Here is a 26252-nt window from a genome sequence, read left to right as displayed (position 1 = left end):
TGAAGGTTGCTTGCAGTAGGTATCACAGATATAGGGGAGTGAAGCTTAAGAGGGTTTTATAAGTAAGTAGTAACTAGAGGGTATTGCGTCAGGTATAGAGATGGACAGTTTACAGAGTACAGAGATGTGTCCTATAAGGATCATTGGTGGCAAATCTGATGGCCGAATGGTAAAGAATATCTAGCCGCTCGAGAACACCCTTACCTGCCGATCTATAAATTAGGTCTCTGTAATCTAGCATGGTCATCTGAATCAGGGCTAGTTTGGCAGCCAGGGTGAAAGAGGAGCGAGCGATTATATATTTTTTAATGTATTATTTAACCAGGCAAGTCAGTTAAGAAACAAATATTATTTACACTGACAGCCTACCCCGGCCAAACCCGACGCTGGGCCAATTGTGCGCCGCCAAATGTGACTCCCAATCATGGCCGGATGTGATACAGCCTTGATTCGAACCAGGGACTGTAGTGACACAGATGCAGTGCCTTAGACCGCTACGCCACTCAGGAGTGATAGAGGAAATCAAGTCTAGATTTAACTTTAGCCTGCAGTTTGGATATGTGCTGAGAGAAGGACAGTGCACCGTCTAGCCATACTCCCAAGTACTTGTATGAAGTGACTACCTCAAGCTCTAAACCCTAAGAGGTAGTAATCACACTGATGGGGAGGGTGTCATTCTTCTTACTGAACCACAAAACCTTGTTTTGAACACCTCCAAAACAAAGGTCAAGTGCAGAGAAAGCTTGTTGGACACAAAGAACGCTTCATTGTAGAGCGTTTAACACAAAATTCAGGGAGGGGCCAGCTGAGTACAAGACTATCATCTACATATAAATGGATGAGAGCTTCCTACTGCCTGAGCTATGTTGTTGATGTAAATTGAGAGGAGCATGGGGCCTAGGCTCAAGCCTTGGTGTACTCCCTTGGTGACAGGCAGTGGCTGAGAAAGCAGATGTCCTGACTTCACACACTGCACTCTTTGAGAGAGGTAGTTCGCAAACCAGGCCAATGACCCCTCAGAGACATAAATACTCCTTAGCTGACCCACAAGAATGGAATGGTCTACTGTATCAAACTTTCAGCCAAGTCAATAAAAAATAGCGGCACAACATTGCTTAGAATCAAGGGCAATGGGGACATCATTTAGGACCTTTAAGGTTGCAGTGACACAGCCATAACCTGAGCAGAAACCCGATTGCATACCAGAGAGAATACTAGACATCCCTAAAGTGTAACACATCAAAATAAACAATTCATTTGATCTAGTATGCTACTCTATGGGTTCTTTACATCCCTCATTGCCCCCCCCCCCAAAAACAGTCAATATTTAATATCTGGGTCCTTATAACAGGACACACAATCATCGTGTTTGTACAGACCCAGACCACTCCTGTGCCTCTCCCATCCCGGTTCTGGATCTGTGGGATAGGAGCTTGACCGGATGCTAGCGACAGGAAGTGACTAACATGCTCCAGATGTAAGGACCAGAGGGACAACCCCCACCACAGCTGAGAAAGGTGGGAGACCACAGACCCTGACGGTAAAGACTGGGATCCCTCTGAACCCACCCACTTTCTTCCCTTCCTAACAGCAACATGGTCTATGGAAATAGATAGGCAAGTAAGACCCAGTAAAAAGACAGACAAATTAAGCCAACAGTACAGAATAGTTATTTTGCTCATTTGAGATAATGAACAAGGGGATAGTCAGTAAAGATTTAGGAAGTTGAAATGTTGAAGGATTATGAAGAAAAAGGCATAAAATCTATTCAGTAGGAGAGAAATACTTTTAACATTGGTTCTTTCATCCGCTGAAATATTTCCTGCTTTGTCCCTGATTAAATCCACCAGGAAATTGAGTTGGTGGTTGACAGAATCTACTCTACACAGTAAAACAATGAAATGTGCCTCCTAGTGGTGAAAAGGACACGGTGCTGGTGTGTGAAATCAGCATGAGTGGATGAGCGTACGCCACCGACGCAACAAACGTTTCACTCAGATTTCATAACTTTTAGGTTTGTTTAATCATCAACGTATGCAGGTGTTACCCTGAACTCTAACATGAGAAACTACTTTCTGAAAACAGCTTTTTAAAAACAGAGCAGATATATTTCCCAGGTGTTCAGTAATCTGCTGATTACTTTACACCTGCAGTTGAAACAATCTTGAGTTTATATAATTTGAGTCTCAAATGGCACTATTCCTATATAGTGCACTACTTTTGACCAAAACCCTATGGGCCTTGATCAAAAGTAGTGCACTATAAATGGAATAGGGTGCCATGTGGGACACATACATGGAAAGAACAACCTAGTTTGAGGTAACGCATTCTAAAACCTGGGCATTGACAGTATAATCCCTATATTGGCTTGGCTGGTCCTGTGAAATTAATACAAAATATTGAAGGTTACTCAAAAAAGAGACTGAAGAATATAAACGACAAACGCATCAAAAAAACATCCTTGAACGAACATCCTACACTTCCTCATACTGCAAGACATCATTACTGCCAAAAAGAAAATAAACACACCATGGTGTGTGTGTTCTTATAAGGATGTGAAAACAGTGGATACAATAAGCGACCAGACCACACAACCAACCAGTCGTTTTAACCACCTTAATTATACAATAGCCTTACCATCTGCTCCTTACAACAATGATTAAACAAAAGCAAGAATGAGTTAACAGTGAGCTGTCAATCTGGACTAGAATCTTTTCCAAAATATTTAGTACAGGCAAAGGGGGAGGAGTCATCAACGCACCATTTCAGTTCTCTCCCTCTCTGGTCTTTTGTCTGAGAAGACTTGTATACCACTTGTATACCGCCTTCTCTGAGAAATATTTGGTAAGTGAGGGTCCATGTTTCCCCATCCTCAGTACACACAACCCCATAGAGGCATGGTGTATGATGATGCTTCAATCAAATTGGGTCCAAATGGATGCCTCACATTGTTGGTGGATGAGGTGAGCTTTTCCCTTTCTCTGTAAAGCACAAAGTTGAAAAAGCACTATACAGTATACATCAAATAAATCAAACTGAAGACTTCTCCTCTAATCATCTTCATCATCGTCGTCAATCAGGACCCTCTGTCGTTTGCGCTTGGCAGGTGCGGAGTGAGCCTCCCTGTCTGAGTCAGCGTCCCCGTCTGCCCCCAGGTCCATAGTGAGGGGAGAGTCCTCTGTCAGGAGAGGAGACGGCAGTGTTGGCAAAACAGCCCCATGTTTAAATGTCGTACTAATCATTTTTTTAGCCTGGATGCCAGTCCGTTTCTTCTTTAACAAACAGCCGTCATTGCCTAAACAGACTGGCACCCAGGCTATCATTTCTAGTTTGTGGGTAAAAAACAAACATGACTAGATTATTATTAGACAGCACAGTACCTTCATCCTCATCACTGTCCAACACCACTCGCCTTCTCTTGGTGGAGGTCTTCTTCTCTGAAGATCTGTGATGGTAAAGGAGAAGAGAAAAGTCAGAACAGAACATGCAGAGATATGCTATTACATAATAGAATGGAGAAGTGTCTCACCTCTGAGGTGCACTGTCTGAATCTATATCCTCAACAGGTGTGAAATCTGTGAAAAGAAAGACAGAAATGTCATGGTAGATATAAGTGGGTGTTTCCGATTATAAAGTAGTTATTCATATTCCCATTTTTAGTAAGACAAAATAGCAGCAGTATTAAACTTAGAAATGTGTAAAGAGTTTGATGGAAATATTACCTCGTCTCTTAATAAAGTCACGGTTAACAAAGCAACAATGTCAGATCAATCCTACGAGACCTCCACCATTAATCAGTTACAAGAGGTATAAACTGAGTATGAGATAACGGCTAATATATAGTGCACTTCTTTGAACCAGGGCACATAGGGTTCTGGTCAAAACTAGTGCACTATATAGTGAACAGGGAGCCATTTCAGACAACCAATGTCTAATCTGCTGACCTGTGTGTTCTGCTGAGGCAGAGGGCTGTTTCATCTTGCGGGCCAGCAGCAGGGCTCGGAGGGCCTGGGCTCTCTGCTCGTGAGAGTCTGCCTCCCCCTGCTGCTGTTCCTGGATGGGGCTCCCTGGGGTTGGCTGTTCCGACTCCTCTGCCCCCGCTGTTAGGGCATCCTGACTGGGGCTAAGGACCTCCGCCGCTCCCCTCAGCTGGGATGGTCTCATCTGGGCTGGGATCCTCCAGAATGACTCCTAATCAATCACCAGACACACAGAGGAAACGTATTACCTATACAGTAGTCTATGGGAAAGCATGTTGAAAAACATCACTTCACTGCCTTTTATAAATGTAACTTTTTCAAAGTTTCAGTGCCTCATATCAGCCGAACCTGCATATAAGTAATTAAATTGAGGCTTATTCCTATAATTTTAATCATGTGGGTCAGACAAAAAATATAGAAATAACAGAGTTCTCTCCAAAAACCCACCTGCTCATCAGCTGGTGCTCGGACCCCTATTTTCTGTAGTAACCTCTGGAAGCTCTTTTTCTCCATGGCATCCTCGTTCTCCTCAGTCAGAGGGACAATTGGCACGGGCTGAAACAAGCCTGATGGCGAAAATAGAACGTTAACTACCACAATAAATCACAAATGTCCTCAACCACACTTCAAGGATACAGCAATTCACATTGATAAAGATATATAAATGCTCAATGCTGCATTGTTTCCCCCAATATTTTTTAGGTCACATTTTTTTAAAAAGTGGATTATCACTCACCTTCTTCCTCGCGGTCATCTGCCGTTCTGTTCAGGCAGTTCTGTAGCCACAACAGGGGTCCTGACATACCTGTTACAAATTACAGCTTTAGGGACCATTTATCAACTGTTGACCAACACCAACTGTTCTGTAACCTCCTTGCCCATATTAAATCTTCTTTGATTGGCTTGTGTGATGTTAAAATGAAAATAACATACTACTATACTGACACACAGAAGGGGTAGGCTGTATTGAAAACGTACTGTAAACATGAATGTTCTGCTCTCACCTTCCTGCCGTAGAGTGTACACCATGGTCCTCAGACTGGCATTCTTCTCAACCATGCTCTCCCTCTCTGCCATCCAGCTTTTCCTCCCTCTGGCTGCCGGAGCCCGTCTCTCCCGCTCCTCCCCCTCGCTCTCCTCTTCGTCTTCTTCCTCGTCCTCGTCTCCGTCCATGGGCTCTTCGGTTAGACCTCCAGTGAGGTCAGCCAGGAACTCTTCTTCAGTCTAACAGATTACACACAAATACTTTAATAATAGTGGTGCTAGTTTTATAACACTTCTAGATCGCCAACCTATTCTATAATACTGGATTACAATTATTTATTTTTTAAAATAAATTCCCGTCACCATTCTCATCGCGGCGCTCTTCCCCGGAGCGTTAGGGTTGCACCGTCTCTTCTTGTGGAGTTCCCGTCGGTCGGAGACCAGGCCCATGCTGAGCAACTTATCCACCAGGCGGGCCCGGGAACGTTTAGCCGTCACCTTTTTCAGGATGTTCCCCAGCACATCTGCGGAAATTTAACAACCACTCAGAACTGGGTTCAAATGATATCTGAATTCAAAATACTTCAGCTGGGCTTTATTGAACTTGTCTGGCACAATGGAATCAATAGAACGGTCACAAAACAGCAAACTCTGAAAGCTTTCCAACACAGGTCTGCAACCATTATCACCATGGAGCCAAAAAAATATGGCAACCGTTATCACCATGGTAACATGGTATAGCATGGGAATCAAGGGCGCCTTCAGAACGTACCATCGGAGTCTCTGAACTCCTCAAACAGCATCTGTAGCTCTTCTTCCTGCTCCTCTGTCCACAGAACAATACGAGTGCCTTTCCTTCAGGGATGTCAAATCAGAAGCTATAGGTCAGGCTGTGTCCTTTCCATAATCTAACTAGCACTGACATGTAAACAGTACGTTACATCTATGGACATTAATATGGAATAGGTTCTCTATGGTAAAAGCTATCAGGTGACAGGATGTAGCCTAGACATGAAGCCCCCTTGAATGACACTGACTAACCTCTGTTTCTTCAGGTCTTTTACACTGTCCACCAGTCCCATCGCCACCAACTGGGCCACCACCTGCCGACGCGTAAGGGTGGTGTTGCTAAGCAATGGCAGCAGAGTCTCAACAATGTCTGGCACTGTGATAGAGCGAGAGTCAAAGGTTCAGAGACAATACGGGACAGGCATTCATGAACATACAGTACCAGTCAAAAGTTTAGACAATCATTCCAGGGTTTTTCTTTATTTTTACTATTTTCTACATTGTAGAATAATAGTGAAAACATCAAAACTATGAAATAACACATGGAATCACGTAGTAACCAAAAAAAGTGTTAATCAAAATATATTTTATATTTGAGATTCTTCAAAGTAGCCACCCTTTAACTTGATGACAGCTTTGCACACTCTTGGCATTCTCTCAACCAGCTTCAATTAACAGGTGTGCCTTGTTAAAAGTTAATTTATGGAATTTATTTTAATGCGTTTGAGCCAATCAGTTGGGTTGTGACAAGGTAGGGGTGGAATACAGAAGATGGCCCTATTTAGTAAAAGACCAAGTCCATATTATGGCAAGAACAGCTCAAATAAGCAAAGAGAAACGACAGTCCATCATTACTTTTGGACATAAAGGTCAGTCAATGTGGAAAATATCAAGAACTTTGAACGTTTCTTCAAGTGCAGTCGCAAAAACCATCAAGCACTATGATGAAACTGGCTCTCATGAGGACCGCCACAGGAAAGGAAGTCCCAGAGTTACCTTTGCTGCAGAGGATAAGCTCATTAGGAGTTACCAGACTCAGAAATTGCAGCGCAAATATAATCTTCAGATTTCAAGTAACAGACACATCTCAACATCAACTGTTCAGAGGAGACTGCGAGAAATCAGGCCTTCATGGTCAAATTGCTGCAAAAAAACACTGCCAACCACCAATAAGAAGAGACCTGCTTGGGCCAAGAAACACGAGCAATGGACCTTAAACCGGTGGAAATCTGTCCTTTAGTCTGATGAGTCCAAATTTGAGATTTTTGGTTCCAACCGTCATGTCTTTTTGAGACACAGAGTAGGTGAACGGATGATCTCCACATGTGTGGTTCCCACCGTGAAGCATGGAGGAGGAGGTGTGATGGTGCTTTGCTGGTGACACTGATTTATTTAGAATTCAAAACACACTTAACCAGCATGGCTACCACAGCATTCTGCAGCGATAAGACATACGACATCTGGTTTGCGCTTAGTGGGACTATCATTTGTTTTTCAACAGGACAATGACCCAAAACACACCTCCAGGCTGTGTAAGGGCTATTTTATTTGACCAAGAATGAGAGTGATGGAGTGCTGCATCAGATGACCTGGCCTCCACAAATCACCTGACCTCAACCCAATTGAGATGGTTTGGGATGAGTTGGACCGCAGAGTGAAGGAAAAGCAGCCAACAAGTGCTCAGCGTAAGTTCAACACCAACACTGTTGAAAAAACATTCCAGGTGACTACCTCATGAAGCTGGTTGAGAGAATGCAAAGTGTGTTCAAAGCTGTCATCAAGGCAAAGTACTTTGAATCTCAAATATATTTTGGTTTATTTAACACTTTTTTGGTTACTACATGATTCCATATGCGTTATTTCATTGTAGAATAAAAACTATGTAGAAAATAGTAAAAATAAAGAAAAACCCTTGAATGTGTAAGTGTGTCCAAACTTTTGACTGGTACTGTATGTATGGGATGGCTATGCCATAAAACACCTGATAGATGAAAGGATTGGTGATAAAAGTACAGGAAATTCAGAGGGGTGATGTCCTTTGTTTACCTTCAGAGTCGCGGTGCTCCTCGTAGAGTGTTCGCAGCTCATCCTCTTCCTCTGGCGTCCATTTTGCTTTCTTCTTAGACCCCTCTCTGAGACAAGCATGAGAACAATAAATGACTTTTAAAAATGGACACCTTGAAAAGCATTAAGTGTAGGAGCACACACACACTTATTTAATTGACACCCAGGCGCGCACACACACCCTTCTCCAGGCTTGCTGTAGCCCTCTGTCATCTCGCGTACAGCTCCCACACTCTTCCAGAAGAGCAGCTCTACAAAAGCCTTGTTGTTTTTAGCCGCCAGGGCAAAGAAACGGTTCAGCACAAACTTAGCAAAGGTCACCAGCTCCTATAGGAGGAAGAGAAAAATATTGGAACATGTAAGTATTAGATTCCATGTGCCTTGGTTACAGGATTTTATATCCGAAGGGACTTGATATCAATTAATGTAATTTGAGTTACATCTCCGGTAAAGATTCAGACCTTCATTAGCCCGAAGATGGTCCGCTCGCTTACAAATGCACTCGTCTTTTCAGTTCATCGGTTCATTAATTCAACTTCAAAACGGCATCACAATCATTCCTCCGCTACGTGTGAGATTACACTAGAGAGCTCCCAAGGTGGCACACATCTACCCCAGTGTTTTGGTGGTTCAGGTTAATTCATTAAGCACAAAACAGACCGAAACAGAGAGGGACTAGCTGAACTTGTCTAATAAACACTATTTTAAATTTTCCGTTGCAACATTTTGCTACGGTGTTCCCTAACGAACGGGACCCTGGTGTACCTTATAGGCAGCGGCGGCAGGGTCTCCGAGGATCTTGTTGAAGAGGCAGAAGACAGAAAGCTGGAAGAGCAGGGCATCCATCTTAAGGTCAACAGCCAGGCGGTGCAGCATGCGCGTGATGCAGTGGTTGGTGTGGGGGGAGTTCTGGGAGTAGGACCGGAGCAGGAGCAGGTAGGGACGTACGATGTTGGGGTTGGCAAACCTGGTAGGCAGGGCACATTGGGCAGTGAAGAGTTAAAACGGTCAGTGTTATCACAGGGCAAATGGAGTGTCTGGGGCTTATTCATTAGTTTTACCATGCTCTGTTTTATAAAAAAAATAAAATCACTAGTTCTTCGCATTCATGAGACTGACACGGAGGCCCCGGTGATGCAAATCTGAGATCACGGGTACTGTAAACACTGAATTTGTGTCCCTCACCTCTTGATGAAGTCCAGGAAGTTGAACTCTGTCTCAGACACACGTACAGACTCCAGCTCTTCCTCCTCCAACTCTCCATCCTCCTCCTCCTCCATCCCAGGTTCAGGGAGAGGTGGCCCTCAAAATAAAACAAAAACAGTGTTTCTTAATCTACTTTATTTTCGTAGATATTAATGCATCTGCTACTATACACGTCAGATTAAATCATATTGATCCCATATTTGATCAATTACCACCACAGACCAGTGATGTAGTCAAGTCACCAAACCTCGAGTCCAAGTCGAGTCCCAAGTACCTAGTGTTTGAGTCCAAGTCCGAGTCATTTATACTCAAGTCACTTGGTAGTACTAAAAGCTGCAGTCCAACCATTTTAAAGGTAGATTTTGTTACATTGTTGCACATTTGTAAGGCTAACTACATAATACAGCTATATAACATTTGCTGTTGTAGCTAGTATGTTTAATTAAACAAAAGAGAGATTTTCTGACAAAGTCACCACTGGTCGAGTCCTAGTCGAGTTACTTGTCATGAAAATTGTGAATCAAGTCAGAGTCCTGGACTCGAGTACTACAACAGTGCCACAGAGACACTCACTGGGCAGGTTGGCAATGAGGATCTGTTTGAGGAGCTCCAGTTCCTCCTCTGGCTCCACATCAGCTGAACCAAACACATCCCCCTCTGGCCACACCTCCCTATGTTAGAAATATAGAAAGAGAATTATGACAACCACCATTTTTTGTTATTGCAAAGTGAATGGCCCAAAAGTAGTCTCAGATCAAGATGCTGTTTTGAGTATTGGTGGATCGACCCACGTGGATGTAGGGCACTTTGAGTTTAAGAAAAGCACTACCATATGTACATGTAAAATTAAAAAATAATAATAATATTGTAGTGTTCAATGGCAGATGCATCTATAACCAACTTCCCCAAAAGAAGTCTATGGAAGCAGAGTCAGATTGAGTGTGTGACTGACCTCGCGGCTCGTAGCAGGCCCAGAGCCTCAGGGCCCAATCTGTTGAGCAGGGCATCCTGGACACGCACCATGGCCTCAGTCCTCTGCTCCTCCAGGGGAATCTCAGACGCAGCGTCAAATGGCACAGCGCCCTCTGTCAGAGCCTCCGACAACTGCAGCCATACAGACAGACCCAGATTTAGCACTCACACATACTAACAGCAACACACTAGGGTTGCATCTCAATAGATTAAACAGTCTTCCTCTACTTGTCTCCTGTCCTCCATCTGCACTGATCTACGCATACAATAGGGGAAAGCCATATGGCATTTGCTTTCACCAGTGAATATTATGAAGGAAACGAGACAAGGAGAGGAAGCCACTTTAGACGACTGAGATGCAGCCATGAACTCTTCCCTAGCTGCTTGTTAACAGTGTAATGCTACAACATGAAGCCATGAAAGCACCAAGCAACAATCTGCCTCAGTAAATGGAATGGAGTCTGGTGGTGAGTAGACGAGACAAGCTAGCTGCTCCATGTGTTAACTGTCCCCTGGCTGATCCCTAAGGCTGATCCCCAACAGTGACCTGAAAGCTAATGGCCCTCAGCTCCTCTGCCACGGCCCCCCACGTCTCCTCCAGTGCCTCAGGGGTGGTCTCTGCTGCAGTCGGATTCTTCCGGCCCTTAGACTTCTTACGCTTCACACGCTTCTTCTGCAGGAGGAGGGAAGCAGAGTTGGATAACAGAAAATAAATCATATGAAGTGGAACTGAATCGACATATAGCCAAGATACCCATGTGTAACTTTGTTGGTCATTTATTTTGTAAATAACGAACTGTAGGGCTGTCATTTGATGCATGTTCAAGTCAACAATAATCCATTTTCAGAAACATACTTGACGAAAGAAAGCGAAACTTCACCATTTGACAAAATATCACCTTGCACTTATATCTGTTTAATGGTAGAGAGTGAGGCTCACCTGCACCACCAGGTTGTTGCGTCCCTTGCAGAAGCGCTCCAGCATGCGCAGGAAGAGGTGGGTGGACTCCACCAGGTCCCTGAGGAATGTGCGCGGCTGCTTGGTCTCATCAAACTTCCTCAGCAGGGTCAAGAAGATCTCTCTGTACTCCATCAGGTAGAAAATGTTACCTGGAGGGGAAACGGAGGATTTAGATGTTTCGTTTAGAAAAATCTATGAAAGAGGAAACAAAGAAGAGAAGAGGAAACGACAAGAGGTGGAGAGAAGAGCGGAAGACCGGAGAAGCGTCTCACTCTTGATGACGTTCGCGCTCTGTCTGATGTTCTCGTCTCGGGAGCGGTCCATCTCGTTCACCGTCAGCAGCAGCTCCTGGTACGCCTTCAGAGCCAGGTGCATCCTGGAAGAAACATGCAAAAATGTATTTCTTACACGTTCAAAGCCAGAGATACACAGAAATGTACAAGCCATCCTCCATGTGGGCTCCATACGGTCCACGATGATAACATTTTAATTAGACTTCCAAAACTTTTAGTGCCAACATGGCTCCCTTAAAACAATAACCCTGTTTGCCACACCCACCTACGGGACCAGGACGTGGCCTCCTTGCGGTCGGTGAGCATCATCTCGTAGTAATTGGTGATGTTGCGCTCAATGAAGTGGAAGGCACGGATGGACATTGTCTCGGAGACCAGGTCGGCACGGAAACCGTTGCCGCGGTTAAAGGCCATGAAGAAGCTGAGAGACCATAGGTAGTAGGTCTCGTCGTGCTGCTGCGCCTGTTCCCTGATCAGTCCCTCCTGTGGAAGCAGACAGAGAGACCAGCTGTGAGTGATGTAGCAAACTGCACTGAGCTCAGATCTGTTTGCATAGATAGGACTGAGAGTCTGTAATGTGACCGCTGTGGCTAAACAGGCCTCAAACCACAAGTGTAAAGAATGTTATCTTGTGCAACAAGATAGGGCTTATTCAATCAAAATGTGGTAACGGAGTTTCTGGGATAAAGTCCCCCCCCGACACCATTTCACCACCCAAACACACCTTCTCGCTGTGCAGGTCGAATGTTGCTTTTGACTGGGCCAGGAACCCAGTTACTCAATTTGGATTTAACTGGATTCACAATGTTACACAGCAACATTCTAGGAAAATGTGGTTATTTTCAATCTTTCAGAATTACAGTCAGAGTCCCTGTCTACCAATAATCTCTCCTTCCCAAAGTTTGCACTTGTTCACTTCCTTTCAAGGATAAAAAAAAGAAATACAGACAGACTGGTATATGGGAACTCCCTCTAGGCCAGTCTTATTCAAACTTTTTACAGCAGTCTTATTCAAACTTTTTAAGCGGGGACGGAATTTAACAAGAATTTCTCGCCCCACCAAAAAAAAGTATAACATTTCTTTAATATAAAAATACATTTTTCCATTGACAAATAACATTCAATTAACTTTTATCTAAAAGAAACCAATAAATACATTTACTCAATAAAATTGTATTTATTTTCTTTAAAGGTGCAATATGCAGAAATCGCTCCTCAATATCTTTCAATAACCCCAATGATTTTATTTTCAGCTGTTTGAAGCTGGTGTACAAAACAGAAAGCAAGATGCAAAAACATTTACGAATGGGAAGCATAGAAGTAGAGCACATTAAACAGATCTACTGCGTCAAACTTGCTTTCAACAAGAATGACAGATCTAGAACTCACATTTATATGTGAATTTAGTCCCGTCGCCCAAAAAGTTACATACTGCAGCTTTAAATCTTGGCGACCCCACTGACCCAGACTTTGAGTACAACTGCTCTAGGCCAGGCCAACACCAATCCAATGCTTTTAAATATGATGAGGAGTAATGAACGAGTACACACTTCAGGAGGAAGGACAGATTATTGTGACGCACACCCTATATTGGGCAGTACACCCCCTCCAGTGTGATAGTAATTATTTTGGCCATCATGCAGTGTTGTGACCTCTTCTCCTCACCTTGACCAGGTACATGAGGCGATTATAGCAGTTCTCCAGGAAGTCCAAGCAAAACTCGCGCAGGAAGAGGCGCACGTTGAGGGCCGAGCGGCGTTTGCCCTCCGAGTCTCGAGCGTGCAGCTTCCGCTTGGGCACACGTCTCACCGCCTTGCCTTCATCGTGGGTGTAGTTCTTGAACTAGGACCAAAGACATGTAAGAAGGGACCGGTAGGATAACGAGTAAGGACAGATTTAACTACTTGACATTTCAGCTTGGAAATGCAAATGTTGGTTTTTCCATTCGTTAAAATAGCTTTGACCTTTATCTAGGAAACCTGCTTCAAATGCCAACTCCCCGGTAATACAATTTTGGAGCACTGCTCTAGGTTTTCACACTCACGTTGTGAAGGCCTCGGTGGTAGATCACATCTTTCTCGCCAATGGACTTGAGTCCCTGAACCACATACGAGCCTCCAAAGCGAGAGTGTCTGAAGGAGAGGGAAAGGCATCAGACAATTATGAAAGTATTTTTTACCTGGCATCTCTCCAGAGCAGTGGAGGCTGCTGAGGGGAGGAAGGTTCATAATAATGGCTGGAATGGGGGAAATGGAATGGCTTCAAACACATAGAAACCATGTATTTTGATTCCATTCCACTTATCCCGCTCCAGCCATTATCACAAGCCTGTCCTCCCCAATTAAGGTGCCACCAACCTCCTGTGCTCTAGAGCATATCACACTCTCTTCAACTGCTCTGAGGTCAGTTTGTATCTAATCTACCTCTAAAGAGCATGTCTCGCTGAGAAAAACTGCCGAGATCAGTGTAGTTACCGGGTTCCTCTCTGGAGGGTGCGGCTGCGTTTCTCCGCTTGCTCTTTTTGTCGTAGTGCCTCCAGCTCCTGGGCATCTCTCTGTTTCTCCTGAGATGAACGAGCCTGACCCGCACTCACTAGGAGTTCCGGCGTCTGCAGGGAGGGATAACATAGAATCAGAATCAATAGAATGGACCCTTTCATTAAAATTAATATTCTGTGGGCTGTGTATCAGCAGCCATTTTGGGTGTAGCAGAAGCTGGAATGTTTGATTAATTCTAAGCCTTTTAGATCATAATGCATAAGATTACACAGACAGGTACCTAGTCCTAGATCAGCAATCCTACTCTGCGACACGATATGGGCCCAGGTGTCTCCCTCTCTGGTCTCACCTGGTCTCTGAACATGAGGGAGATGACCTCCAGCACATGCATGCTCCACTGCTGCTCGCTCTGTGCAGAGGCCAGGAACTTGATCAGGTCGTCCAGACCACTCATGTGGATGGCCCACAGCAACTTGTCATGCACACTGGCATCATCATCCACGTTCTACAGCCATACCAGAGGAGAAAGGAGCGAGAAAGCAGAAAAGGATAGGAGATGGGGAGGAGATAGGGAGAGGGAAAAAGGGAAGAGGTAGGTAGAGAGAGAGAAGAGATGCAAGAGAAAGAAATAAAGGATGGGGAGTAGTGAAAGGTAGGAAAACAGAAAAGACAGTGAGAAAAAGAGAGAGTTCAATACGATGAGAGATTGACAGATGAACCAAGGAAAAACTCAGCAGGGTCTGCTGCCTGGGAATGTACTGAACTGGGTCACAGTACCACCTGACACAGTGAACTCTGACCTTCTCCTCGTAGGGGTCAGCGGGGACATGCAGTACATTCCTGACCAGCAGCAGAATCCTCTCAATCAGCAGGTTGTCCTCCTCCTGCCTCTGCTCCCAGTCCTGACCGACAGAGACAGATAAAGGGAGAGAGAATAATTTAACACAGGGCCACTGCTTCTCACTAGTATTTTTGGAAAAGACCAGGATTATTTGTAGAGGACTCCATTCTGTGGTGTTGTAGTCTGAAAGTGCAACACTCACCAGTTGCAACAGGTTGTACAGGGTCTCACTCAGAACTCCAAATACCTTTTCATTGGCAAAAGCCTGAGGAAAGGGAGAGACAAGGAGACGAGTCAACCATACACATCATACTGCTACATACAATCATACCGTATTCCTCCCTCTTCCCCCTTAGTGGGCTCAAATAGATAATCACAGAGGATGTGTTCCAAATGGCCCCAATAGAGCTCTGGTAAAAGGTAGTGCACTATAAAAGGGAATACGTTGTAGGTCTGGCCGATATATATATATATACACACAATTATACTGAACAAAAACAAATGCAACAATTTTAAGATTTTACTGAGTTACAGTTCATATAAGGAAATCAATCAATTGAAATAAATTCATCAGGCCCTAATCTAGGAATTTCACATGACAGGGCAGGGGTGCAGCACCTGGGCCTGGGGAGCCAGGCCCAGCCAACCACAAAGGGGCTTTATTACAGACATAATCCTCAGCAGCTCTCCAACCCCCCTCAGACGATCACACAGGTGAAGAATCTGGATGTGGAGTTCCCGGGCAGGCGTGATTACACGTGGTCTGCGGTTGTGAGGCCGGTTGGAAGTACTGCCAAATTCTCTAAAACGATGTTGGAGGCAGCTCATATTTCATGAGTTGAAATAAACATAATACCAGTAACTTTCCATGCAAACAAAATTACTATTATTTTCAAATTTTGTGCACAAATGTGTTTATATACCTATTTGTAAGCATTTCTCCTTTGCCAAGATAATCCATCTAACTGACAGGTGTGGCATATCAAGAAGCTGATTAAACACCATGATCATTACACCGGTGCACCTTGTGCTGGGGACAATGAAAGGCCACTTTAAAATGTGCAGTTTTGTCACACAACGCCACAGATGTCTCAAGTTGAGGGAGCATGCAATTGGTATGCTCACCTCAGGAATGTCCAGCAGAGCTGTTGCCAAGGATTTGAATGTTAATTTCCCAACCAATAAGCCACCTTGAACTTAGTTTTAGAGAATTTGTCAGTACGTCCAACCGGCCTCACAACCACAATGTATGGTGTTTTGTGGGCGAGCAGTGTGCTGATGTCAACGTTGTGAACAGAGATGGTGGTGGTGGGGTTATGGGCAGGCATACACTACGGACAATGAACACAATTGCATTTTATCGATGGCAATTTGAACGCATCACCTCATGTTTCAGCATGATAATGCACGACCCCATGTCGCAAGGATCTGTACACAATTCCTGAAAGCTGAAAATGTCCCTGTTCTTTCATGGCCTGCACACTCACCAGACATGTCACCCATTGAGCATGTTTAGGATGCTCTGGATTGAAGTGTACAACAACGTGTTCTAGTTCCCGCTAATATTTTATTTTACCTTGATTTAACTAGGCAAGTCAGTTAAGAACAAATTCTTATTTATAATGACGGCCTAGGAACTGCCTTGTTCAGGGGCAGAACGACAGATTTCTACCTCGTCAGCTCGGGGATTCGATCTAGCAACCTTTCGGTTACTGGCCCAACGCTCTAACTGCCGCCCCAATCTCCAGCAACTTCGCACAGCCATTGAAGAGGAGTGGGACAACCTTCCACAGGCCACAATCAACAGCCTGATCAGCTCTATGCGAAGGAGATGTCACGTCAGCAGATACTGACTGCTTTTCTGATCCACACCCCTACTTTAAAAAAAAGATATCTGTGACCAACAGATGCATATCTGTATTCCCAGCCATGTGAAATCCATAGAATAGGGCCTAATACATTTATTTCAATGGACTGATTTCCTTATATTGGGGYGGCAGGTAGCCTAGTGGTTAGAGCGTAGGCCGTCATTGTAAATAATAATTTGTTCTTATCCGACTTGCCTAGTTAAATAAAGGTGAAATAAAAAAATAAAAACACGCCTACCTCCTTATAGGCCTGTAAATAGGATACCACTTCCAGGAAGTGATGTCTGACAGTGGGGTCATCTGGGACTTTCCCGAAGCAGAGCAGTGCAGGTTGGGTAAGGTTGACCATAAGCCTGTGAGGGAACAGAGACAGCATCAGAACCGCACTCCGACCAAAACACAACATGATCCAATATCCAACATTAATCCAGGCTTCTAACAACCTGTTCAGGGATGAACTACATTACACATTTTCTAGCTATTTAACTTCATGTACCTGATGCAGGCCTGTACTGAGCTGTGTAGTGTACCCTGAGGCAGGCCGGTATTACATTTCATAAGTCATTTAGCTGACGCGTCTTATCCAGAGCGACTTACAAATTTGGAAAGTTCATACATATTCATCCTGGTCCCCCCGGGGAATGAACCCACAACCCTGGCGTTGCAAGCGCCAGGCTCTACCGTGCCACACGGGACCATATTGATCTGTGAAGTGTACCTGATGCAGGCCTGTATTGAGCTGTGTGAAGTGTACCTGATGCAGGCCTGTACGAGCTGGTGTGTAGTGTACCTGATGCAGGCCTGTACTGAGCTGTTGATGTACCTGTAATGCAGGCTTGTACTGAGCCGTGTAGTTTACCTGATGCAGGCCTGTACTGAGGGTGTGTAGTGCACCTGATGCAGTTATTGAGGGTGTGTGTGCGTGGTAGTGTACCTGATGCAGATATTGAGTTGTGTTGTTGTGTAGTGTACCTGATGCAGTATTGAGGTGTGCTGTGTAGTGTAACCTGATGCAGTATTGAGGGTGTGTGTGTGTGTAGTGTACCTGATGCAGGCCTATATTGAGGTGTGTGTTGTTGTAGTGTACCTGATGCAGGCCTTATTGAGGGTGTGTGCTGTGTAGTGACATCGATGCAGTATTTGAGGGTGTGTGCTGTGTAGTGTACCTGATGCAGTATTGAGGGTGTGTGCTGTGTAGTGTACCTGATGCAGGCGTCAAACAAGGCCTTGTCCTGGCTGTGCTGGGTGATAATGGGCAGCAGGTCGTTCTGGAGGATTTGGCCCGCCCCCAGCTGCTGACGGGTGTCCCGCGTGTCATCCTCATGCCGCAGGTACCGGATCAGGTCCTTCACACTCTCTACAGGACACACACACAGGGTCAGAGGTTAGAGTGCGTCTAAAAGCCCTATACATTAATTATTGAGTGCAGTTCGACCTAGGTCAGATTATCGCAAGTCATTTAAGTTGCTTTGACAGTAAATATACTGTAAATCCTCCCTAAACACAGTAATTCATGTCAAGACTGGGTCCTAGTACACAGTACTACCTTAGGCACTGTGTTTATAGCCCAGCAAGTGTTGTTAGCCAGTGTGTGTAGCAGTTCACCTAGACAGTCAGGTTCTTTGTGGTAGGTGTCTCCTTCCAGGTACCCGAGGGCACTGCACGTTGCTAAAAGCTCACAGTTCATCACGTACAAGTCCATACATCACCTGCCTGGCAGGGGAGGAAGAGGTGATGCTCAACCTGACACGCAGCAATCAGGAAATAGAGAGAGAGAGATTTATAATGAGGTGGGCAAGGAAGAAGTCTTAATATATATATATAGTTTTGGGAAGACTAAAAAAGTGTACACAACACGAAACAAAAATAACTAGTGAATATAGTATGCCAAAAAAAGAAAAATACTGAATAATACACCTGTAGGCTAAAAATCACCTGGATTTCAACAGCAGAACCGAGGTGTTTAGACGTCAGTTCATAGGTCGTTCAAACCTGTAGGAGACCGAGACAGTCAGACATTGTTATATGGCCTTTACCAGTCTACGCACTAGAAACAATTCAGTCCAAACGGTATTAGAAAGTCACAGCCGCAAGGAATGATCAACATAACTAACTACTAGTGCTTTTCTTGGTATATTATTAACCAATAATTGAGCAACAACAAGTCTGGAATTGCAATCTGCAATTCTTTCAGTGTGAGAGACTAAGAGCAGATTGAATGCCAAGAGGACATCTTTGCTGCTTGGCTGTGTGTCTCAATTGCTCCCTCTCAAACACACACCTAAACTGTGACAAGATCCAAGCGGACAGTCTTGAGTTGAAAGGCATACTCTAAAAATCACACTTACGGACAATTCCAGCAGAGCTATTAGCCCAGAGTACAGGACCTAGAGACATTAACCATCTGACCTCATCTGGTCAGCGACTTCAGGTAAACAGAACAGTAACATCCTTAGGAAATGGTGTGGATGAGAAGCAGCCTTTTGTTTTGTACACGGAACAGCTCATGCATCCCTGCTCTCCTCTGAATTGTGAGATGGGCTATGGCTAACCTGGTTATGTAGGCAAACTGAAAATGGAAATGAACCATGAACAGGGTTACAAGTTCTCACAGTTCCACCTTTTTACCGCTACACGGGCATACAAAGAACTACTCCACTTGAAATTAGATTCCCATCAGTTCCTCTAGGCTTCTTCACACACCTAGTACTGCTACAGGCCATAGTAAACCCACATGCACCCGATTGACCCGCTCTTATGAGACTGCCAGTGAGAACCTCTATTCCTCTAAGCACTAACAAAGCACAGTGAGACGAGGGGCAACCCAGGGGAGAACGACTGACCCCTCTCATTGAAGCTACGGGAAGTTTAAACAGGATCCCCCATTATAATGAATGGAAAAATTGCAATATTTGTGGTCAATCTTCGTGTAAATAAAATCGAAGACAATCATGGTACCAATTATTGCTTCTTACACCAGACGTGTGTCCTTGAACCTATTATTTTTTATTCACACACAGAAGTGGTTAAGGATAATTTAGTTGCTAATGGCAGTCAGAAGTAGCCGGGTCGGCCTTCACCTTCAGTTACTCAATGAGAGGCGGCAGCACTGAGCTAGCCTGCAACGTCACTTACTGGGCATGTTATGTCTCCGTGAGACGCCATCTTAACGTATTTAATTTGGCTTCAATGCGCAATTGAGTCTTTACATAGGAATGAATGGTGTCACGTGATCGGTGGCTTTGTCCATTCATACAGCACACCGAGTATACAAAACATTGAGAACACCTGCTTTTTCCATGGCATAGACTGACCAGGTTAAACCAGGTGAAAGCTTAGATCCCTTATTGATGTCACTTGTTAAATCCACTTTAAAAATCAGTGTAGATGAAGGGGAGGAGACCAGTTAAAGAACGATTATCAAGCCTTGAGACATGGACTGTGTCTGTGTGTCATTCAGAGGGTGAATGGGCAAGACAAAATTTAAGTGCCTTTGAACGGTATGATAGTAGGTACCAGGCGCACCGGTTTGTGTCAAGAACAGCAACGCTACTGGGGTTTTTCACACTCAACAGTTTCCTGTGTGTATCAAGAATGGTCCACTACCCAAAGTACATCCAGCCTACTTGACACTGTGGGAAGTATTGGAGTCAATATGGGCCAGCATCCTGGGGGGTTCCATGCAATATTAGGAAGGTGTTATGTTTAGTATACTCAGTGTATACAGTCACCCATCTACGATGTAATAACTAATAACCGCAATGTTAAAACCCCGTAATAGGCTATATTTGGGGGGGGGGGGGGGGGGGGGTACACATACACAACAATAGAAGATCTAGCCCACAATTTCCATATAAATCAATATGGGAAAATGAATCTGGCTCTAACTCAAACCTGTAAACAAAAGCCTCTGAAAGCCATCATCTCCAAGAAGCAGTAACGGTTTACTTCACATAGCCTAGACGTTCTCAGGTGTGGGTGAACCTATAATTCCACACTTCAAGTCATTCTAGCAAAGCAAGTTCCTTCTTCCCTACATTGAGTACCAATGCATATTTAAATGTTTCCATTTGCCTACAATCTCACTTCTAGGAAAATAAATAGAGTGGACTTTGGCTAAATTGTTTTGGTTAAATGAAGGATACATGTCCACGCTGTCTAAAGCTGTAATAACCTATCCCAAAAAGTGAACTTAGGATTTTAAAAACACAACATTACCGAAATGTACAGTGCATTCGGAAAGTATTACGTTACAGCCTTGTTCTAAAATTGATTAAAATTACCTTTTTTCCTCATCAAGGCAAAGATCTGGGTCTTAGTGCTAGAGGTGTCAATACAGACCCTGGTTCGATCTCGGGCTGTATCACAACCGGACGTGATCGGGAGTCCCATAGGGCGGCGCACAATTGGCCCAGCATCGTCCGGGTTAAGGGGAGGGTTTGGCCGGGGTAGGCCTTCATTGTAAATAAGAATTTGTTCTTAAACTGACTTGCCTAGTAAAACATAAATTAAATAAATATAAACTACAGCAGCCCCTCCACACAGATCAGAAAGCAGACACACGTCCTTCTCAATGAGCAGCAAGACATTTAAGCAGCCTATGAAAGCCCCCCGTTTTTAAACTCTTCAGAAATATGAGCTGTAGTTCTAGTCTAGCTACAAGAATGTGGGCATTCAACATTTTCCTCAGTGCAGAAGAAAGCAAATGCTAAAACTAGCCTTTAGCCCAACATAGACCTCTAGTCACTCTACCACCATCTTATCAAACCCTTATATCTGCAGCAATCTTACTGATGTACATCACAAGGAACTAGATGGTAACATGACGAAAAATTGGTGGGACTTGCTTTTAACTCTTTACAAGTATTTTTATGGTAGTGGAAGAAGTTTAAAAATGTTTTACTTAAGCAAAGAAGTTAAATATAGTCAAATAATTAGTCTGATTACTTTGGATAGTGGGGCAATTAGATCACATATTTCATCACAAATAACTACTCACTACTACACTTTTATACACTCCTAATAGAATACCACAGTATATGCAAACTGTAATAATAGAGTGCAGTAGACGAGGCATTGTTGAAGTTTAAAATACATTTAAAAACTTCTATCCCAAGCATTTATCCCTTACCATACATTCATTTATTAATCAAAATGATAAAGCTGTTAAAAGAAAATTACGACTTGAATAGATAAATAGCACAGATAAATAAACAGATAAATAAAGTAAGGACACAGGGATGGAAGACCTAATGGATGGAGAGATGAAGGGATAAAAAGAGGTTAAATTAGGCTGGACACATGACATTTTTAACAATGCTTTTTTTCCTGATAAAACTAGTTCATTGCATCTGCCGTAGAGCCCAGTTTCATAATATTACCATATGTCCCAGCTGCTTGCCGTAGTTTAAGTAATCCTGAAAAAACAGGCCTTATTTTAGGGCATTTTTCACCCTGCCAGCTCCTATTAGTTCTATTGAGCACCGTAGCACCAACTCGCCTTCCGAACGTTCTATTCCCAGATTATTGTTCTACGTCACAATGCCTGCTTTGCTATTGTTGGCAATGAGACCTGCCCACCTTGTGGGTAGTTAAAATGTAAACAACAACAAAAAATTACCCATGGAACTCTGAGGTCGTCCCATTGTTTACTATAGGGAAATATAGGTATGTCTGTCTATTTTGCCAAAAATCTCACAATGTGTACATTTAGATTTTTTCAAGCCAGACATCATTTCAATCAGGAGAATCTCCTCTTTCTAATGACATACGGTTGGGCAGCGTATTCCACTGTCATCGATCGCTAGATCCAAAAACAGTCAAAACTTGCAATTTCCCCCCCTTAATTATGCAGACATAAGCACACTTGGCACCATCGAGGTGTGGATGTTTCGTCCTAAGAACAGATTGTAGTGGTAAAATAAAAAAAGGGACATGTTTTGGTGCCTTTTAGGCGAAATGGAATTCTAAGCGTCACTCCAGTCAAAACAGGCTCTGCGAACGTTCGATTCCATTCATTTGCTATGGGCTCCAGTTACTGTTCCAGCTCAGCCAAAGCTCTTTTGCCAGTTTTCAACCTTGGGTGAATTTTGACTCGTTCTATTGTCCAGCCTAGTTAAGTTGGACAGATTGGTATGATAAAGGAATGAACGTATGGTTGAAGGTGTGGATGGTGTGTGTGTGTGTGTGTGTGGGGGGGGGGGGTAGTAGTAGTTATTGCTGTTCTGATTTCAGATTTGAATATCAGAGAAGTAGACAAAGGTGCCATACCCTTTTTGTATTTTATTTCACCTTTATTTAACCAGGTAGGCCAGTTGAGAACAAGTTCTCATTTACAACTGCGACCTGGCCAAGATAAAGCAAAGCAGTGCGACACAAACAACAGAGTTCCACATAAACAAAACGTACAGTCAATAACACAATAGAAAAATCTATATACAGTGTGTGCAAATGTAGTACAATTAGGGAGGTTAATCAATAAATAGGCCATAGTGGTGAAATAATTACAGTTTAGCAATTAAACACTGGAGTGATAGATGTGCAGAAGATGAATGAGCAAGTAGAGATACTGAGGTGCAAAGGAGCAAAAAAAGAAATATGGGGATGTTGTAGTTGGGTGGGCAATTTACAGATGGGCTGTGTACAGTTGCAAAGATCGGTAAGCTGCTCTGACAGCTGATGCTTAAAGTTAGTGAGGGAGATATAAGACTCCAGCGATTTTTGCAATTTGTTCCAGTCATTGGCAGCAGAGAACTGGAAAGAAAGGCGGCCAAAGGAGGAGTTGGCTTTGAGGATGACCAGTGAAATATACCTGCTGCAGCGCGTGCTGCTATGGTGATCAGTGAGCTGAGATAAGGCAGGGCTTTACCTAGCAAAGACTTATAGATGACATGAAGCCAGTGAGTTTGGCGACGAATATGAAGCAAGGGCCAGCCAACGACAGCATACAGGTCGCAGTGGTGGGTAGTATATGGGGCTTTGGTGACAAAACGGATGGCACTGTAATAGACTGCATCCAATTTGCTGAGTAGAGTGTTGGAGGCTATTTTGTAAAAACTGTAAAAACCTATCCAAAAAGTGAACTAGGATTTTAAAAACACAACATTACGAAATGTACAGTGCATTCGAAAGTATTACGTTACAGCCTTGTTCTAAATTGATAAATCCTTTTTTCCTCATCAAGGCAAAGATCTGGTCTTAGTGCTAGAGGTGCAATACAGACCCGGTTCGATCTCGGCGTATCACAACCGACGTGATCGGAGTCCCATAGGGCGGCGCACAATTGGCCCAGCATCGTCCGGTTAAGGGAGGGGTTTGGCCGGGGTAGGCCTTCATTGTAAATAAGAATTGTTCTTAAACTGACTTGCTCGTAAAACATAAATTAAAAATAATAAACTACAGCAGCCCTCCACACAGATCAGAAAGCAGACACACGTCCTTCTCAATGAGCAGCAAGACATTTAAGCAGCTCAGAAAGCCCCCCGTTTTAAACTCTTCAGAAATATGAGCTGTAGTTCTAGTCTAGCTACAAGAATGTGGGCATTCAACATTTTCCTCAGTGCAGAAGAAAGCAAATGCTTAAAACTAGCCTTAGCCCAACATAGACCTCTAGTCACTCTACCACCATCTTATCAAACCCTTATATCTGCAGCAATCTTACTGATGTACATCACAAGGAACCTAGATGGTAACATGACGAAAAATTGGTGACTGCTTTTAACTCTTAACAGTATTTTTATGGTAGTGGAAGAAGTTTAAAAATGTTTTACTTAACGCAAAGAAGTTAAATATAGTCAAATAATTAGTCTGATTACTTTGGATAGTGGGGCAATTAGATCACATATTTCATCACAAATAACCTACTCACTACTACTTTTATACACTCCTAATAGAATACCACAGTATATGCAAACTGTAATAATAGATGCAGTAGACGAGGCATTGTTGAAGTTAAAATACATTTAAAAACTTCTATCCAAGCATTTATCCCTTACCATACATTCATTATTAATCAAAAGATAAAGCTGTAAAAAGAAAATTACGACTTGAAATATAAATAGCACAGATAAATAAACAGATAAATAAAGTAAGGACACAGGGATGGAAGACCTAATGGATGGAGAGATGAAGGGATAAAAAGAGGTTAAATTAGGCTGGACACATGACATTTTTAACAATGCTTTTTTCCTGATAAAACTAGTTCATTGCATCTGCCGTAGAGCCCAGTTTCATAATATTACATATGTCCCAGCTGCTTGCCGAGTTAAGTAATCCTGAAAAAACAGGCCTTATTTTAGGGCATTTCACCCTGCCAGCTCCTATTAGTTCTATTGAGCACCGTAGCCACCAACTCGCCTTCCGAACGTTCTATCCCAGATATTGTTCTACGTCACAATGCCATGCTTTGCTATTTGGCAATGAGACCTGCCACCTTGTGGTAGTTAAAATGTAAACAACAACAAAAAATTACCCATGGAATCTGAGGCGTCCCATTGTTTACTATGGGAAATATAGGTATGTCTGTCTATTGCCAAAAATCTCACAATGTGTACATTTAGATTTTTCAAGCCAGACATCATTTCAATCAGGAGAATCTCCTCTTTCTAATGACATACGGTTGGGCAGCGATTCCACTGTCATCGATCGCTAAGCCAAAAACAGTCAAACTTGCAATTTCCCCCCTTAATTATGCAGACATAAGCACACTTGGCACCATCGAGGTGTGGATTTTCGTCCTAAGAACAGATTGTAGTGGTAAAATAAAAAGGGACATGTTTGGTTGCCTTTTAGGCGAAATGGAATTCTAAGCGTCACTCCAGTCAAAACAGGCTCTGCGAACGTCGATTCCATTCATTCTATGGGCTCCAGTTACTGTCCAGCTCAGCCAAAGCTCTTTTGCCAGTTTCAACCTTGGGTGAATTTTGACTCGTATTGTCCACCTAGTTAAGTTGAGATTGGAATGATAAAGGAAGGAACGTATGGTTGAAGTGTGGAGTGGTGTGTGTGTGTGTGTGTGGGGGGTAGTAGTAGTTATTGCTGTTCTGATTTCAGATTTGAATATCAGAGAAGTAGACAAAGGTCCATACCCTTTTTGTATTTTTATTTCACCTTTATTTAACCAGGTAGGCCAGTTGGAACAAGTTCTCATTTACAACTGCGACCTGGCAAGATAAACAAGCAGTGCGACACAAACAACAGAGTTCCACATAAACAAAACGACAGTCAATACACAATAGAAAAATCTATATACAGTGTGTGCAAATGTAGTACAATTAGGGAGGTTAATCAATAAATAGGCCATAGTGGTGAAATAATTACATTTGTTAGCAATTAAACACTGGAGTGATAGATGTGCAGAAGATGAAGAGCAAGTAGAGATACTGAGGTGCAAAGGAGCAAAAAAAGAAATATGGGGATGTTGTAGTTGGGTGGGCAATTTACAGATGGGCTGTGTACAGTTGCAAAGATCGGTAAGCTGCTCTGACAGCTGATGCTTAAAGTGTGGAGGAGATATAAGACTCCAGCGATTTTTTGCAATTTGTTCCAGTCATTGGCAGCAGAGAACTGGAAAGAAAGGCGGCCAAAGGAGGAGTTGGCTTGGGGAGGATGACCAGTGAAATACGCTGCATCGCGCGTGCTGCTATTGGTATCAGTGAGCTGAGATAAGGCAGGGCTTAACCTAGCAAGACTATATAGACATGAAGCCAGTGATTGGCGACGAATATGAAGCAAGGCCAGCCAACGAACAGCATACAGTCGCAGTGGTGGTAGTAGGTGGGCTTTGGTGACAAACGGA

General features: G+C 43.4%; 1 protein-coding gene and 1 long non-coding RNA gene across 2 annotated transcripts in view; one reads left to right on the top strand and one right to left on the bottom strand.

Moving 5' to 3' along the window:
• The window catches only part of LOC139027965 (uncharacterized), a 140291-nt gene that overhangs the window by 14778 nt on the left and 99261 nt on the right, over positions 1–26252 (top strand). The window contains exon 2 of the long non-coding RNA XR_011480091.1: positions 23763–23779. This is a non-coding gene — a long non-coding RNA (uncharacterized lncRNA). The remainder of the gene's footprint in view (positions 1–23762; positions 23780–26252) is intronic.
• The window catches only part of LOC111965549 (timeless circadian clock), a 27763-nt gene continuing 3505 nt past the window's right edge, over positions 1995–26252 (bottom strand). Inside the window, exons 2-31 of the mRNA XM_023989711.2 lie at positions 18392–18448; positions 18062–18199; positions 17660–17813; positions 16695–16809; positions 14791–14853; positions 14548–14649; positions 14097–14252; positions 13724–13857; positions 13294–13381; positions 12915–13091; positions 11515–11732; positions 11229–11332; positions 10936–11105; positions 10543–10668; positions 9976–10127; positions 9597–9694; positions 9003–9120; positions 8583–8784; positions 7999–8144; positions 7800–7885; positions 6006–6129; positions 5737–5819; positions 5328–5488; positions 4985–5204; positions 4717–4785; positions 4428–4546; positions 3945–4191; positions 3530–3575; positions 3381–3445; positions 1995–3178 (exon numbers count right to left, since the gene is read on the bottom strand). Of these exons, the coding sequence (XP_023845479.1) occupies positions 3051–3178; positions 3381–3445; positions 3530–3575; positions 3945–4191; positions 4428–4546; positions 4717–4785; positions 4985–5204; positions 5328–5488; positions 5737–5819; positions 6006–6129; positions 7800–7885; positions 7999–8144; positions 8583–8784; positions 9003–9120; positions 9597–9694; positions 9976–10127; positions 10543–10668; positions 10936–11105; positions 11229–11332; positions 11515–11732; positions 12915–13091; positions 13294–13381; positions 13724–13857; positions 14097–14252; positions 14548–14649; positions 14791–14853; positions 16695–16809; positions 17660–17813; positions 18062–18158 (3768 nt within the window). The 5' untranslated portion in view covers positions 18159–18199; positions 18392–18448 and the 3' untranslated portion in view covers positions 1995–3050. The remainder of the gene's footprint in view (positions 3179–3380; positions 3446–3529; positions 3576–3944; positions 4192–4427; positions 4547–4716; positions 4786–4984; positions 5205–5327; positions 5489–5736; positions 5820–6005; positions 6130–7799; positions 7886–7998; positions 8145–8582; positions 8785–9002; positions 9121–9596; positions 9695–9975; positions 10128–10542; positions 10669–10935; positions 11106–11228; positions 11333–11514; positions 11733–12914; positions 13092–13293; positions 13382–13723; positions 13858–14096; positions 14253–14547; positions 14650–14790; positions 14854–16694; positions 16810–17659; positions 17814–18061; positions 18200–18391; positions 18449–26252) is intronic.

This window comes from Salvelinus sp. IW2-2015, linkage group LG1 (genome assembly GCF_002910315.2).
Source record: "Salvelinus sp. IW2-2015 linkage group LG1, ASM291031v2, whole genome shotgun sequence".
In the NCBI taxonomy this organism is placed as follows: Eukaryota; Metazoa; Chordata; class Actinopteri; order Salmoniformes; family Salmonidae; genus Salvelinus; species Salvelinus sp. IW2-2015.
This window is presented reverse-complemented; position numbering and strand designations above follow the sequence as displayed.